This window comes from Thermobia domestica, chromosome 12, assembly GCF_964235325.1.
Source record: "Thermobia domestica chromosome 12, izTheDome1.hap1.1, whole genome shotgun sequence".
NCBI classification, from domain to species: Eukaryota; Metazoa; Arthropoda; class Insecta; order Zygentoma; family Lepismatidae; genus Thermobia; species Thermobia domestica.
The window spans coordinates 199,572,200-199,590,361 of NC_137465.1; the positions used below are offsets into that span (position 1 = coordinate 199,572,200).

General features: G+C 39.0%; 1 protein-coding gene across 1 annotated transcript in view; it reads right to left on the bottom strand.

Moving 5' to 3' along the window:
• Positions 1-18,162, bottom strand: part of LOC145666235 (uncharacterized) — a 93,718-nt gene that overhangs the window by 45,682 nt on the left and 29,874 nt on the right. The window contains exon 3 of the mRNA XM_081733300.1: positions 3,096-3,203. Coding sequence (XP_081589426.1) covers positions 3,096-3,203 — 108 coding nt within the window. The remainder of the gene's footprint in view (positions 1-3,095; positions 3,204-18,162) is intronic.

Here is an 18,162-nt window from a genome sequence, read left to right on the forward strand (position 1 = left end):
ATGGAAACAAATCATCGCAATCAAGAAGAGGAGGCGGTCTAATGAAGAAACCCAGCTCAATATACAAACATTGTCAATAAGAAAGAAAAAGAAGAAACCAGAAAATTGAATAAAATACAATTTATGCTTATTTATGTGTTTTTATTGTCCATTCCATATACAACGTTATCAGATTCTCCTAAAGAACTGTGCGATATAAGACGAGAATCATGTACAAAGTTTCCACCTAATTCCTAGAGAACATTGACCAGGGACCTCGTCGCGCATTAAAACCAAATCATCGATCACGTGACTGTACTACACCCGAATGGTCCTACCAAATTGAAAGGGGATACCCGTCCATACCTTATCAAATAGGATACATTGAGTCAGTAACCGAACACGTGGTTGTACTTAAAAATTTAACAATAGAAACACCGAAACATATTGAGGTCCTGTACTATAATACCAAATGTTTAAATTGGGCAATTTCCAAAATTTAAGGGGTGGGCCAAGGTACCCCTCCTGGGGTGCCCCAATGTACCTATGTCTTATGATAGATAATGAACCCCTATACATGACCATATAACCATATAAGGTAATAGGACCTCATCAAAGGGAATAAAATGAGCCAAAAAACCAAACATGTGGTTGTACTAAAATTTGGCAATTTTGTACCCCTAAAAGGGAACGAGGTGGACCACTCAAATTTATCATAATACATGTTAGGGTCCAATACTATAATACCCAATGTTGAAATTGGGCAATTTCCAAAATTTAAGGGGTGGGCCATGGTACCCTTCCCAAATTTTTCAAGGGGTGCATTAATATACCCATGTCTTATAAAAGGTAATGGACCCCTATACATGACCATATAACCATATAAGGTAATAACACCTCATCAAAGGGGATAAATTGAGCCAAAAACCAAACACGTGGTATAACGTATTGCTTACGTTTATATTTTGGCAATTTGGTACCCCTAAAAGGAAACGAGGTGGACCATCCAAATTTATCATAATACATATTAGGGTCCTGTACTATAATACCAAATGTTTAAATTGGGCAATTTCCAAAATTTAAAGGGTGGGCCAAGGTACCCCTCCCAAATTTCTCAATGGGTGCATTAATATATCCATGTCTTATGAAAGGTAATGAACCCCTGTATACGCCCATATAACTATATAAGGTAATAATACCTCATCAAAGGGGATAAATTAGGTCAAAAACCCCCGAAATTTGAATTTTTGGCAATTTTTTACCCATGAAAGGGAACGACATAGACACCCAATACTGATAGAGGTACATACTGTGGTCCTAGGCTACCATACCAAATTTTTAGATTTGGCAATTTCCAAAATTTAAGGGGGGTGGTCCTATGTACCCCTGCCAAAATTTAGGGGGTGGGCCAAGGTACCCCTGCCAAAATTTAGAGGGGGTGGTCCTAAGTACCCCTCGGTCATTGACCCCGGGCCAAGGTCATTGACCTTTGACCTATGACGTCACAAAAATTTTTGCTGACTCGGCTCAATATACGCGGGCCCCTACTACTATAGCATATCTAAAATGTTTGAGCAATGAGGGTTGGTTTCATAGAAAGTGGCACAATTTGCACTTTTAATGATATAATTTGTGCGCAAACGATAAAAGTCACAATTCTGGTTTGGAACTGGTTATTTTTACAGGACATTATCAGGACCGTCGCGTGCGTTGTAAGCGCCCAGGGCGAGGATTCCCAGCTCGTCCCTCTATATGTTATGAAAAAAAACAACAACCAGAGTTTATTCTGTACTACTAGACAACAACGTAATCTGAATTCTTTGAATTTTGTTGTTTGGTCGTCCCGGCGCCCCCTCTGATCACCCCGCCCACGCGACGGCCCTGGACATTATTGTACAATTCATGCTGGAAAGAACACTCTAACATAAGGACAATTTATGTAAAGAGATCAGGCAATGATTGGCGACTTTCCATATGCTCCATTACATATTTTGTAACAATACGTTTACATTCTTGTTCTCTTATACATTTTGCACTGTTCTTGGTGGTGCGTTTTGTAACCCTAAAATATCTATATTTTTATGTAGGGAGTTTTCTCAAACTTATATGGCTATCCAATTCTGGAATAAATTGCAAATTTCATTTTCCGTCAAAAATCGTCACGGGGTCCTTTATCTATTACTCCAAAGGTTGTAAGGTCATTTCAAGTAAATGTTCCGTCCTTTGTATCACCTCAAACATTATCCGTACTAAGATATGGCTTCAGTAACATCAGCCAAATCATTTCTTGCATTAATAACCTAATTATTTGGTAGATCAATCACTTGATAGCCCTTTCGGAAAAATAATCATCTACTCATATGTCTCTGCTAAGTATCTTATCAGAACTAGTTTAAAATAATTATTAAAAAAGTAAATGTAAAATTATCAATATTCAACCTTACTTTCGACTTTGGGATTGGAGAGATGAGAGTAAATCTTTGGTATTTCTCAGAATGATCAATTGTTTTCACTTCATTTTCAGTAGTGTCGTTTCTCGTGAGGTCTCTGTAACAAAATCACAGACATTAATATGGGGCGATTAATTTTAAATCAGTTATTTAGATTTAACTAACTAAATGAAATTAAATATTCATTAATGTCTTACGACTATGCCCTGAAGGCAAAAAAAATATGGATGATTAATTTAAAGCGAATGTCTAAGAAAACAAGACTATGAAAAAAAGCAACATAATTTCGAATGAATCCTCGGGCATAGTTTTCGCAATAAACTCGAATGGTTTGGTATGGAAGCATGATCTATTCTATCAGAAGTGCATGTTTTTTGAAAGATGAACTTTTAACAGAGATGAAGAAGTAACATACATATTCTTCGTAATATTAGATACGCCAACTACTACTACTACTACTACTACTACTACTACTACTACTACTACTACTACTACTACTACTACTACTACTTCTACTATTACTGCTACTACTACTACTACTTATTATTATTATTATTATTATTATTATTATTATTATTATTATTATTATTATTATTATTATTTGCTATTATACAGTAGAATATCATAAGCTGTAAAATGAACTGTTCTGTACCGTTTCTCTCTTACGTATGCCGTATTATAAGCATTGCATATGCCATATTCGGTACCCATCAAAATCTCCTTAAATGACGCTTTGGCCATATAATCAAATACCGAGGACATTTCTTGTCTTACCTGGAAAAGAGGAAATTATAATTATGTTATAAGATTTAAAAAGCCTAGGCATTTTTTATATATATTTACATTAACACAATACCAAATGAAAGAAACTAAAGAATTCTTGAATCAAAAGATCCAAATATATGCTTGGAACTTGTGTATCTTGGTATGTACACAATGTTCGAAATGGTCTGCCTGAATCATATCCTTGGACTCGTAGTTGATCGTGAGAAAGAATTGGTAGATGTAGATTATGTAGAATTTATAGATTTTGTGAAATCACTTTTAAAATTATACTATGAGATTTTACAAAGAGATTTAAACAGTGGCGGCTCCTGACTGGTCTCATACAGGTAAATATAAGTTTTATCTCTAAAAGCAAAAGGAAGAAATACTATTTAACGTACTCATTTTTGTATACAGCTTTCTGAAGTTAGATTAAACCTTCTTCCCTTAGCTTGTGTAGATAAGTTTATTTATCCATTTTTGTACCATCAAGAACTATCTCCCGTATTTACATTTAACTCTTTGTTAATCTTTGAACACACGAATGATTGGAGTGAAACTCCACTAATTTACTTGTTAACTTGATCAACTCCATATCTATTAAGTCGTTGAGCTTAGAAAAATGCAATTTGTTGAAGATGTTTCACTTTCTTTCCCATTTTCTGATAAAGAGAAGCTTTACACAAGTCCAGTCGAAATATTGAAAATTAAGTTTTAATGTTCTTACTTCAATATGCTTTTAATCACTGCCAATACTGTGGAGTATATGTATTATGCAAACAGAAATGGTTATGAAAATAATGGAAGATGTTAATGACATATACTCTGCCTTCTCCAAACGACATTGAAACACAATTAGTCTAGAATATTTCGTGTACGTATGGCGCGATTGGGGCATATAACAAGTATTCTTTTTTAGTCTACCATTGGACCATTCTTCTTACAGTGTAGCATTCAGCTGCCTCAATGATAATGAAGAGAATGGTAATATAAATTTATACATTTTCAATACTTGGTGGTATTTTTTATATCACATATATAACGTAGATGAAAACAAGGGTTATGTTTTTAAATTCTTTAGCAGTAGTGAGACTGAAACATCAAAATGTAAATTTATAATTTTTGTATCCAGTACAGGAATAAAATTACAGAAGGAACATGCTATTTTCACTCTAAGATCCTATCAAAATTAGTTTCTTATTACCACTTACAATTCTTACTGTATGGGAATAAATTCTGAAAGTGTTAGTTGTATTATTATTATTATTATTATTATTATTATTATTATTATTATTATTATTATTATTATTATTATTATTATTATTATTATTATTATTATTATTATTATTCAAATTTTTTATTTCAGTAGAATAATAATAGCTTAGATGAAATATTTTCTTCAGACGCTTCAGAATCCATATAAAAACGCATTTGTTCTTCTTTTACCGTGCTTGAGATTTGGAAATCAGTAATGAAGTAAAGAAGGGTAGTATGTTGCTACCACCCTCGTTTACTCAATAGTAGATTTCCACACATTTAATTACAACTATAAACACGGCCGGGTATGGAATCTGTTGTTGGAGTAATAAGTCTCTAGCAAAAAAAGAGTATCGCCCTCTATTATCGTTTCCTCACTTTAGTGGTCAGTTTTGAAACCAAAAGATGAATATTTCGACCACTTCCGGTTTGAATAGAGGGATACATGAATACATAAGACTTATTTTAAGAAACGCTGAATCCGAATCAAAAGCTCATTTCTCACTGTATCTTACCTTGTCTCTTGCAAAGAAATCAATGCTAACACTGGAAGTGATAATGGAACGGTATCACTCTCGAGTTCAGAAGGCCGATAATAATGGAATTGAAATCTATTCCAGGGTCGTTAAATTGATTCTATAAACATGTTCTTATTATGTATAGCCTATAGGCTCTATCATGACTAACGTTCAAACCGAAAATAGTTAGTTTCTATTTCTTCTGGTTTAGAAAGACTGTTAAGAGGCGTAATAGAATTTAACCTCGTAGGTTCAAAAGTTCCCCTCAGGTTCAAAAGATCCCTCCTCAATATCTGTTATCAATTTTACTCTGATATCTGTCGACAAATGGCCGTTTTATAAGACTTACACGTATTGTAGTTGGGAAGTCTAATAATAGTTTAAAATGGAAGGAATGTCAACATATATCATTTGTAGAAGGTCATATGTATCCTCGTCGCCAAAAGTGCCTTTACATCGCCGTGACGGGTATGTGACCGCGCAGTACTCTAAGGAAGGGATGGTTGCATAAGAATTTGTGATTAATTTTGAAGAGTTTTTATTTTGACTAGGGAAATAACGTAGGTATAGAGAGTAAAGACACAGATTTCAAGCATCAGTGCACTGTCATCTCTGTTTTTTCAATTTATTGCCTTATATGTTAAGTTAAACACTACAACATCTGTCACTGATAGCGTAGATCATCTTACTTTTTAAAATTGCCATTTAGCTTATTTGTCCAAACATTAATCTCCAGACTTGATGTAGAGAGAAGAGAAAGAAAGACATACAACATATGTAAGATTTATGTAATTCACTAAGGAACTATAGGGACCGACTGAGCTAATTACTGCTACTAGCGCTTCTCAATCTTCAGGAATTTACTACGACATGTTTCCTAAGTCCTAAATCTGTGCATGAATTATATCATTCGCCTCACTGTAATTATTTGGGAATACAAACATTACGCTTAACGTGAATATGTTTCGCTGTCGTAAAGCAAGGACAGTACTAAATGTAAATAAGGTTCTCATTATTATATAAAACACAGAAGTATTTATTCCGTGTATAGAACAATATAATACAGTAACTAAGCAACATCATAATCACTAACGCCCACAGGATTTTTTCCAACGGGGGGGGGAAGACCGATATAGAAAAAATCTTTAAGTTTTACGTCCCACGATTATGCCAGTTAGGCTAAGGGAGACGGTGATGATGAGTGATGAATGAAATGGTGGAATGAAGAAAGTGGGAGGAAACGGGAGAACCCCGAGAAAACCCACACACACGGTGTTTGTCTAACTCAAAGTTCAATTGGCATGTACCACTGAGCCACAGTTTTCCCTGAGTCAAACGGACCCGCGTGAAAAGAGCTCGGGCCAAAAGGTCTCCGCAACAAAAGGATGCGAGTGAAAAGTCAGGAATCGCAACGCAACTCATCAAAAGGGCTCGCGTCAAAAGGGGCGAAATCAAAACACCTCTCATAAATAGAGGCCGGGTCAAAAGGGCCCCACGACAAAATGACCAAAGTCAAAAGGCCCTGCGTCAAACGGGACCGGGTGGGAAAGGGTCTGTTATAAAAGGGCCTAAGTCAAACGGCCCTGCGTCTAAAGTTTCCGGGTTAAAAGGACCCGAGTCGATAGGGGACGAATCAAAACGCCTCTCATTAAAAGAGCCCGGGTCAAACGGGTCCCACGACAAAATGACATAAGTCAAAAGACAATGCGTTAAATGGGCTCGGGTAAAAAAGGGTCCCGCTACAAAAGGTCCCGAGTCAAACGGCCCTGTATCAAAAGGATCCGAGTCAAAAGCCTCCACATAAAAAGAGCCCGAGTCAAAATGTTTCCACGACAAAATGACCCAAGTCAAAAGGCCCTGCGTCAAACGAGCCCGGGTAAAAACCCAAGCAACGGTGTTTGTCCACAACAAAGTTCAGTTGGCGTGGGCTGGAATCGAACCCGGGATCCCAAGCAGCTGATATGAACGCTCTACCACTGAGCCACCGCGGCCCCTGAGTCAAACGGCCCTGCATCAAAGAGTCCGGGTCAAATAGTCTCCGCAACAAAAGGGCGCGAGTGAACTTCCCGAATCAAAACGTCCATCATCAAACGGGCCCTGGTCAAAAGGGGCCGAATCAAAATGCCCCTCATAAATAGAGCCCGGGTTAAAAGGGTACCACGACAAAATGACCTAAGTCAAAAGGCCCCGCGTCAAACGGGACCGGGTTGGAAAGGTGTCAGTTACAAAAGGGCCCGAGTCAAACGGCCCTGTGTCAAAAGTTTTGCGGATTAATAGGGCCCGAGTCGATAGGGGACGAATCAAACGCCTCTCATTAAAGAGCCCGGGTCAAACGGGTCCCACGACCAAATGTCCCATGTCAAAAGGCCCTGCGTCAAACGAGCCCTGGTGAAAACCCACGCAACGGTGTTTGTCCACAACAAAGCTCAATTAGCGTCGGCTGGAATTAAACCCTGGATCCCAAGCAGCAGATGTGAACGCTCTACCACTGAGCCACCGCAGCTCCTGAGTCAAACGGCCCCGCGTCAAAGCGCCCGGGTCAAATGTTCTCCGCAACAAAAGGGCGCGAGTGAACTCCCGAATCAAAACGCCCATCATCAAACGGGTCCTGGTCAAAAGGGGCCGAATCAAAATACCCCTCATAAATAGAGCCCGGGTCAAAAGGGTCCCACGACAAAATGACCAAAGTCAAAAGGCCCTGCGTCCAACGGGACCGGATGGGAAAGGGGTCCGTTACAAAAGGGCCTAAGTCAAACGGCCCTGTGTCAAGAGATTCCGGATTAATAGGGCCCGAGTCGATAGGGGACGAATCAAAACGCCTCTCAATAAAAGAGCCCGGGTCAAACGGGTCCCACGACAAAATGACATAATTCAAAAGGCCCTGCGTCAAACGGGCCCGGGTGAAATAGGGTCCCGCTACAAAAGGTTCCGAGTCAAACGGCTGTGTCAAAAGGATCCAAGTCAAAAGAGCCCGGGTCAAAAGGTTCCATGAGAAAATGACCCAAGTCAAAAGGCCATGCGTCAAACGAGCCCGGGTGAAAAAGCACGCAACGGTGTTTGTGCACCACAAAGTTCAATTAGGGTGGGCTGGAACCGAACCCTGGATCCAAAGCAGCAGTGGTGAACGCTCTACCACTGAACCACCTCGGCTCCTGAGTCAAACGGCCCCGCATCAAAGAGCCCGAGTCAAATGGTCTCTGCGACAAATGGGCGCGAGTGAACTCCCGAATCAAAGCACCCCTCATTAAACGGGCCCTGGTCAAAAAGGGCCTATTCAAATTGCCCCTCATGAAAAGAACCCGGGTTAAAGGGTCCCTCGACAAAATGACCCAAGTCAAAAGGCCCTGCTTCAAACGAGCCCAGGTGAATAAGGGGCCCGCTGCAAAAGGGACCGAGTCAAACGGCCCTGGGTTAAAAGGGCCCGAATCGAAAGGAGCCGAATCAAAACGCCCCTCATAAATAGAGCCCGGTTAAACGGGACCCACGACAAAATGGCCCAAGTCTAAAGGACCTGTAAAACGGGCCTTTGTCAAGAATGGGCCAGCTGTAAAAGGGCCCAAGTCAAACCAACCCGCGTCAAGAGGGCCCGGGTCAAAATGTCTCCACAACAAAAGGCCTCGAGTCAAAAGGCCCGAATCAAAACGCCCCTCATCAAAAGGGCTCCGGTCAAAAAAACTCCGCAACAAAAGGGCCCGAGAATAGTTTGTTAACGCAAAAATTTGGAATTTATGTAGCGATAATAAACATAACAATTATAATGACTGTCTGCATTTTTGCATTACGTTACTATACTCAGAATTTTTGCGAAGACTGTTAAGGAATGACAACCAACGTAAGTAACAGAGGCGACTTTTGATGAAAGTTATGATTTTAAAAATTTACATTTTACGAATGTAATCCACGAGAACTGTGTAAATGTATGGTGGAATTTCATTTTCGGTGGAAAACATTAATGGTCTCAAAACAAACGTTCAATAAAAGAAAAAAAAACACAACCACTTTTTGTTCATTGTTATGCAAGTTTAATGATTATTATTATTATTACTTTTTCTATTATTATCATTAATAATAATAATATACAAAGTCAGTGGTAGCCCATGCTTTCAAACCAGTATACGAAACTGCTGGAAACTATTAACTCTATATTATTCCGTGTATAGAACAATATAATACAGTAACTAAGCAACATCATAATCACTAACGCCCGCAGGATTTTTTCCAACGGGAGGGGGGCAAGAGACCGATATAGAAATATCTTTGAGTTTTACGTCCCACGAATATGCCGGTTAGGCTAACGGAGACGGTGATGATGAGTAAGGAATGAAATGGTGGAATGAAGAAAGTGTGAGGAAACGGGAGAACCCCGAGAAAACCCACGCACACGGTGTTTGTCTAACTCAAAGTTCAATTGGCGAGGGCTGGGATCGAACCCGGGATCCCATGCAGCAGAGGTTAGCTCTCTACCACTGAACCACCGCGGTCCCTGAGTCAAACGGTCCCGCGTCAAAAAGCCCGGGTCAAATGGTCTCCGTAACAAAAGGGCGCGAGTAAAGTCCCGAATCAAAACGCCTCTCATCAAACGGGCCCTGGTCAAAAGGGGCCGAATCAAAACGCCCCTCATAAATAGAGACCGGTCAAACGGGTCCCACGACAAAATGACCCAAGCCAAAAGGACCTACGTCAAACGCACCTTTGTCAAAAATGGGCCCGCTATAAAAGGGCCTAAGTCAAACGCCCCGCGTAAAAATGTCTCCACAACATAAGGGCCCGAGTCAAAAGGCCCGAATCAAAACACCCCTCATCAAAAGGGCTCCGGTCAAAAAACTCCTCAACAAAAAGGGCCCGAGAATAGTTTGTTAACGCAGAAATTTGGGATTTAGGTAGTGATAATAAACATAACAATTATAATGACTGTCTGCATTTTTGCATTACGTTGCTATACTCAGAATTTTTGCTAAGACTGTTAAGGAATGGCAACCAATGGCAGTAACAGCGCTAACTTTTGATGGAAGTTACAATTTTAAAAATTTACATTTTAGGAATGTAATCCACGAGAACTGTGTAAATGTATGGTGGAATTTCATTTACGATGGAAAACATTAATGGTGTCAAAACAAACGTTCAAAAAAAGAAAAAAACACAACCACTTTTTGTTCATTGTTATGCAAATTTAATGATTATTATTATTATTACTTTTTCTATTATTATCAATAATAATAATATACAAGGTCAGTGGTAGCCCATGCTTTCAAACCAGTATACGAAACTGCTGGAAACTATTAACTCTATATTATTCCGTGTATAGAACAATATAATACAGTAACTAAGCAACATCATAATCACTAACGCCCGCAGGATTTTTTCCAACGGGGGGGGGGCAAGAGACCGATATAGAAATATCTTTGAGTTTTACGTCCCACGAATATGCCGGTTAGGCTAACGGAGACGGTGATGATGCGTAAGGAATGAAATGGTGGAATGAAGAAAGTGGGAGGAAACGGGAGAACCCCGAGAAAACCCACGCACACGGTGTTTGTCTAATTCAAAGTTCAATTGGCGTGGGCTGGGATCGAACCCGGGATCCCATGCAGCAGAGGTTAGCGCTCTACCACTGAACCACCGCGGCCCCTGAGTCAAACGGTCCCGCGTCAAAGAGCCCGGGTCAAATGGTCTCCGTAACAAAAGGGCGGGAGTAAAGTCCTGAATCAAAACGCCTCTCATCAAACGGGCCCTGGCGAAAAGGGGCCGAATCAAAATGTCCCTCATAAAAAGTGGCCGGGTTAAAGGGTCCCTCGACAAAATGACCCAAGTCAAAAGGCCCTGCGTCAAACGGACCCAGGTGAATAAGGGGCCCGCTGCAAAAGGGACCGAGTCAAACGGCCCCGGGTTATAGGGGCTCGAATCGAAATGAGCCGAATCAAAACGCCCCTCATAAATAGAGCCCGGTTAAACGGGACCCACGACAAAATGGCCCAAGTCTAAAGGACCTGTAAAACGGGCCTTTGTCAAGAATGGGCCAGCTGTAAAAGGGCCCAAGTCAAACCAACCCGCGTCAAGAGGGCCCGGGTCAAAATGTCTCCACAACAAAAGGCCTCGAGTCAAAAGGCCCGAATCAAAACGCCCCTCATCAAAAGGGCTCCGGTCAAAAAAACTCCGCAACAAAAGGGCCCGAGAATAGTTTGTTAACGCAAAAATTTGGAATTTATGTAGCGATAATAAACATAACAATTATAATGACTGTCTGCATTTTTGCATTACGTTACTATACTCAGAATTTTTGCGAAGACTGTTAAGGAATGACAACCAACGTAAGTAACAGAGGCGACTTTTGATGAAAGTTATGATTTTAAAAATTTACATTTTACGAATGTAATCCACGAGAACTGTGTAAATGTATGGTGGAATTTCATTTTCGATGGAAAACATTAATGGTCTCAAAACAAACGTTCAAAAAAAAAAAAAACACAACCACTTTGTTCATTGTTATGCAAGTTTAATGATTATTATTATTATTACTTTTTCTATTATTATCATTAATAATAATAATATACAAAGTCAGTGGTAGCCCATGCTTTCAAACCAGTATACGAAACTGCTGGAAACTATTAACTCTATATTATTCCGTGTATAGAACAATATAATACAGTAACTAAGCAACATCATAATCACTAACGCCCGCAGGATTTTTTCCAACGGGAGGGGGGGCAAGAGACCGATATAGAAATATCTTTGAGTTTTACGTCCCACGAATATGCCGGTTAGGCTAACGGAGACGGTGATGATGAGTAAGGAATGAAATGGTGGAATGAAGAAAGTGGGAGGAAACGGGAGAACCCCGAGAAAACCCTCGCACACGGTGTTTGTCTAACTCAAAGTTCAATTGGCGAGGGCTGGGATCGAACCCGGGATCCCATGCAGCAGAGGTTAGCGCTCTGCCACTGAACCACCGCGGTCCCTGAGTCAAACGGTCCCGCGTCAAAGAGCCCGGGTCAAATGGTCTCCGTAACAAAAGGGCGCGAGTAAAGTCCCGAATTAAAACGCCTCTCATCAAATGGGCCCTGGTCAAAAGGGGCCGAATCAAAATGTCCCTCATAAAAAGTGGCCGGGTTAAAGGGCCCCACGACAAAATGGCCCAAATCAAAAGGACCTGCGTAAAACGGGCCTTTGTCAAAAATGAGCCAGCTGTAAAAGGGCTCAAGTCAAACGGACCCGCGTCAAGAGGGCCCGGGTCAAAATGTCTCCACAACAAAAGGCCTCGTGTCAAAAGGCCCGAATCAAAACGCCCCTCATCAAAAGGGTCCCGGTCAAAAGAACTCCGCAACAAAAGGGCCCGAGAATAATTTGTTAACGCAAAAATTTGGAATTTATGTAGCGATAATAAACATAACAATTATAATGACTGTCTGCATTTTTGCATTACGTTACTATACTCAGAATTTTTGCGAAGACTGTTAAGGAATGACAACCAACGTCAGTAACAGCGCCAACTTTTGATAGAAGTTACAATTTTAAAAATTTACATTTTAGGAATGTAATCCACGAGAACTGTGCAAATGTATGGTGGAATTTCATTTTCGATGGAGAATATTAATGGTCTCAGAACAAACGTTCAAAAAAGGAAAAAAAAACACAACCACTTTTTGTTCATTGTTATGCAAATTTTATTATTATTATTATTATTATTATTATTATTATTATTATTATTATTATTATTATTATTATTATTATTACTTTTTCTATTATTATCATTAATAATAATAATAATATACAAGGTCATTGGTAGCCCATGCTTTCAAACCATTATACGCCACTGCTCGAAACTATTAAATCTATATTAACAGCGGTCGTCTTTCGATTATTTTATGTTACTCCGTCCCACTCTCCTAAGGTGTGCAAGGGTGCCTTCTTAATCCTTGCCCCAAGGCAAGAAAAGCAAACAATATTTTCGCAAACAGCCGGGCTTGCAGAGGGAGTGACTCAGAACGCACCAGCTCGCTGTATAGCTGCAAGAGACCCATGGGTAATTAGTAGCCCTCTTGTTACAAGGCGTTTAGTCAGTAGCTATCAAGGTCAGTTCCGTTAGTTGAACATTGAGTTGACTGTTAAAATACAACAGCAGCAACAACTAGTCCCTTCTGTTTACTTTTCACGAATATTTTTCACCTTCATGTGTATTGCGTAGATTTAAATGACATGTGTCAAGTATATATTCCCAAAAAGATATGAGTACTCAAAAGGCAAAAACATGTAGCTATTTTTGTTTTCCCCTTTTCTAAAGCCAGTGGAAGTGTGTATGGTTGTTTCACATCCTTCTTGTAGTTTGCGTACTATTCCTTCTTCTTTTTAGTTGAGCTTTTGGCTATGAATACCACCGCGACAAGTCGTGGTTCTTATGATAGTGGCGATTTTTCGCCCCGAGAAATTACGGAAATAATAAATAATGTAGACTACGATGCTTTTGAAACGAACGATGAACGTAGTTTGTAGGAAGATTCTAGCATCAATTTGTGACACACATGTCCTTTTTCATATAGCCTCGCTGCTGAACGGAACGTTAAGCCAGTGGCGGAGTAGACACATACATTATATATACAGGGTGGCCCATTTTAATCTTTCCACGGAAATATCTCGAAAACGTTTGAGCATAAATAAACTGAATAAAAACTCAAATAGGAAATACCATGGGGCAAATCGAACGGCGCTGTCGCGATGCCCCCAGGGCCGCTCTTCAAGGGAGCCCGGGGATAAATTAAAAATATTAAATGGAAACATGGGGCGAGTGAGACTTCATTCGATAGATCTTCAGAAACTAAAAAGCGATGTGGCAAAAGGATGTTCATATCGGTCACCGTGTTCGAAATGGCCGCCAAAATATTTTACCTGCATCACATAAACGTCCAGTAGCACTAATATGGAAACGGTTGAACATAAATGAACCAACCCAAAACTCAAATAGGAAAGTCATGGGGCAAATCGAATAATGTTGTTGCGGTGCGCCCAGGGCCGCCTTCCACGGGGGCCCAGGCCCAACTTAGAATTTTTAAATGAAAATATGGGTCACGTGATACATCGTTCGATAGATCTTCATACACTAAACAGTGTTGTGGCAAAAGATTGTTCATATGGGACACGGTTTTCAAAATGGGCACCAAGACATCTTGCCTGTATCAGGTAAAACGTCCAGTATCACTAATATGAAAACGGTTGAAGATAATAACTGATGAACAGAATAAAACTCCTACAGGAAATCACAGAGGGTATTTATCATTCCACGGCTCGAAAATGTTGCAATGGAGGAGATGATTAGAGTAAATGTGCCATAATGCAAAGGAGGAAATCTAATTCCTAGGAAACAGTCCAACGATAAGTGGGTGAAGGGGACGGGAAGGAACGGTGAAATTCCAAACGAGAACCTTAGTTTTTGCAAATTGTATCTACACAACAAAATTATCTGATACATGTTCTTTATGAGGTATATGTCTGTAATGGAAAAAAGTAGGTAAAAGTATTGTTAAACGGTACCTTCCATTTTGATTGCATGAAATAATTTGTGCAAACTGAATCAACTGAAATGCGAAACCAATTTGTCGAACAATGCAATTTTAGAACAATGTGTAGAAACGTTGGTTTTCTCAAAAGTCGTCTGTAGAATATTGGTTCATTACAGTACCAGTCACTTGTACACTCCAAGTGGTTCAGGAGCTCCTCCGTGGCTAAGCGGTTAGCGTACGCGCCTTTGGCGTGGGAGACCCGGGTTCGATTCCCGGCGGGAGCACGTGTAGTTTGGATTGCATGTTAATCAGTAGGTCCACGTCTCATATAGCCTCGCTGCTGAACGAGACGTTAAACCCAAAATCAACTCAATTCAACCAAGTGTTTCAGACAAACCATACCTATTGCAAGTAAATGTGGGTGTTCTCATTTGAAATTTTACCATTCATTTCCGCTTCACCCCTTACGGAAGGAGATCGGAAAGATAATTTTCTAAGAATTAGATTTCCTCTTTAGCATTATCACTTATACTTTAATTATCTTTTTCTCCATTGGATCATTCTCAAGGCTTGGAATGAATAATACCCTCTGTGATTTTCTATAGGAGTTCTATTCTGTTCATCCACTATTATTATCAACCGTTTTCATATTAGTGATACTGGACGTTTTATCTGATACAGGCAAGATGTCTTGGCGCCCATTTTGAAAACCGTGACCCATATGAACAATCTTTTGCCACAACGCTGTTTAGTGTATGAAGATCTATCGAACGATGTATCACGTGACCCATATTTTCGTATAAAAATTCTAAGTTGGGCCTGGGCCCCCGTGGAAGGCGGCCCTGGGCGCACTGCAACAACATTATTCGATTTGCCCCATGACTTTCCTATTTGAGTTTTGGTTTGGTTCATTTATGTTCAACCGTTTTCATATTAGTGCTACTGGACGTTTATCTGATATAAGTAACATATTTTGGCGGCCATTTTGAATACGGTGATCTATAGGAAAACCCGTTTGCCACATCGCTTTTAGTTTTTAAAGATCTATCGAATGAAGGGTCACTCGCCCCATATTTCAATTTAAAATTTTTAAGTTGGCTTCGGGCCCACTTGAAGAGCGGCCCTGGGGGTACCCCGATATCATCATTCGATTTGCCCCATGGTATTTCTTATTTGAGTTTTTGTTGAGTTCATTTATGTTCAACCATTCTTGAGATATTTCCGTGGAAAGATTAAAATGTATGTTTATATATATATATATATATATATATATATATATATATATATATATATATATATATATATATATATATATATATATATATATATATATAGTAAAACCTGTCAACTTGTCCACCTCTCTAAGTTGGCCATCTGTCTATCTTGGAAGTTGGCCACATTGAAACAATGTTTACCCTATGATGATAATGATAAATTTACCTGCATATCTTGGTCACGCAAAGTACCATTTTGTTGTTTTTCTTAACTCTTTCGTATTCCCATACGGGAGGCAGATGTTCTATATTTGCTAGGGGAGACAAAGAAGCATAGATTCTTAAGATTTGTTCTTAGAGGTCAAAGGCCAGAACACTACCCTGATAAAGGGTTGGGGAAGGAAGACATGAATAAGAAAAAGCACGTACAGGAATTCCGGAAATGATTGCACGTATTTGTTTACCCTATCTGTTTTGGTAAAATCATTAGCTATAGCCTATCAGCTCCGTTCATCAGTGGGGAGCTTTAGTAATTCCGGAAAATTCTCAAGGCTAAAGCTAACCATCTCAATTCTCAACTATTGGCACATTACTTCTTGTCAAAAGGTAGTGGAGGTTTTAAAATATGAATTCCCTTAACATTTCTGAAGACATCGTTTGCTCCGAGGGAAATACTTGTAGCTCATTAACAAAAAGTAGTTAAATGATTAATCTATATACATTATTTTCAAGTAGCTATCGTGCCATGGCTTATTAACAACCAAGTAATACTAGAAATCCTATTCTAAAAGTACACGAATCATACTTATTTTCTGTAAGTTGGCCACTTTTCAATCGAACCAATGTTGGCCAGCATAGACAGGCATATATAGTATTTGTAAGGCATATGTTTAATCTCTTCCTTTAAGTATAAAATTTTATAATTAGTGAAATTTGGTGAATAGTATTTTTTATCGAAGCATAGATTTCTGAATGGTACCTCATTTGCAAGAAATGGGGGCATTACTTCCCCATACCCTTCTTAGGGATAGTCATTTCTAAATACCTTAGAAATGAACTGTAAAGTAAACAAAGAAAACGATAGAAGTAAAAAACCAAACACCTTACAACACCTGACTTAATACCTAATACCAAATACCTTACTTAATTAATACCTTACAGTCTTGTAAATGAGCTCCATACCTTATTCTTCATTACGGCGAAAATATTAACAGCTCTTTCTTTGAATTCAAATATCCTACAAAGCTTCCATACCAAGTTCTTTATTGTAAGTGTTCGTAATTCAGAAAGTTTGTCATGCTGTTCGTTAAGTAAGTTACACTCTTTTCAGGGCATTCATTGAATGTTTACAAAAAACTGGAGTTAATGGAATGCTGAATACCATATTTAGCAGCTTCGTTGTTTCCTGATATATGCTTTGAGGTTCATTACTGAGAATATATTTCAAGTTCGGGAAGAGAAATGTGTTGATTACTATCGGAACATAAGTTGATAAGTTCATTCTTAAGCTGATCTGAGCAGAAAGTATTAGGAAAGGTGGATATCAAGTCATTCAGTTTGCCGTATGGAATAAATTGTTGATGCATACTAAATATTCTATAATTTATTAGTTCTACAATGACCAGATTTTTGTATTTTTCAAATCCTTCATCTGCACAACTATTGAGCGAAGAATCTAATATAAATAAAGTAGAGTTTGTTTGTGTGTCTATCTATCTATCTTTGTGTCTGTGTGCGCAAGCGGACCAGACGAGTGGACCGAGTTACCAAAATTTGGTCACGGGTACCTTGATCCAGGCCCCAGACCAAGACAAAAATGTTTCTCTTTTTCAAAATTCGAACCGGGGGGGGGGCATTTACCGGGACATGTAAAAATACTTGTCACTCTCGAAAACATAAAAGTGATAGAATTGCCAATACATCTAAACTTTTCGTTATGGAGTCTTCTTTTTTTTTATTCTGATGTTGGAGACATACAGGGACAATATATATATATATATATATATATATATATATATATATATATATATATATATATATATATATATATATATATAGGCCTATACTAATGTTCTTCAAGGGTAAGTTACAACAACTTAACATTTTATAGAGGGAGCTCGAAAGATGGTTTAAAATAAAAACAAATACGAAGAAATAGCGGCCTGTTTCTGTCACTTACAAATCCAGCTTAAAATGAAGATAAGTAGCCCTGTAAACGTAGTCAGAACAGCAACTGTCTTTTCTCAAGTACTACAGTGAAACCTCTATCAACGGACACCTCCCGTAACGGACATATTTTGTAATCTCCAAACACTATAATAGGAAAAAACATATTGATAAACCTCTCTAAAGAGGACACTCTCTAGTATGGACACGGACAGTCTTTCCTGTCTTTTATAGGTATTATTTACCTCCGTATTACGGACACTTTCTCTAGAAACAAGTTGGAAAGTGCAGTAAAAATACATTTTTAGTAATTCATACATGT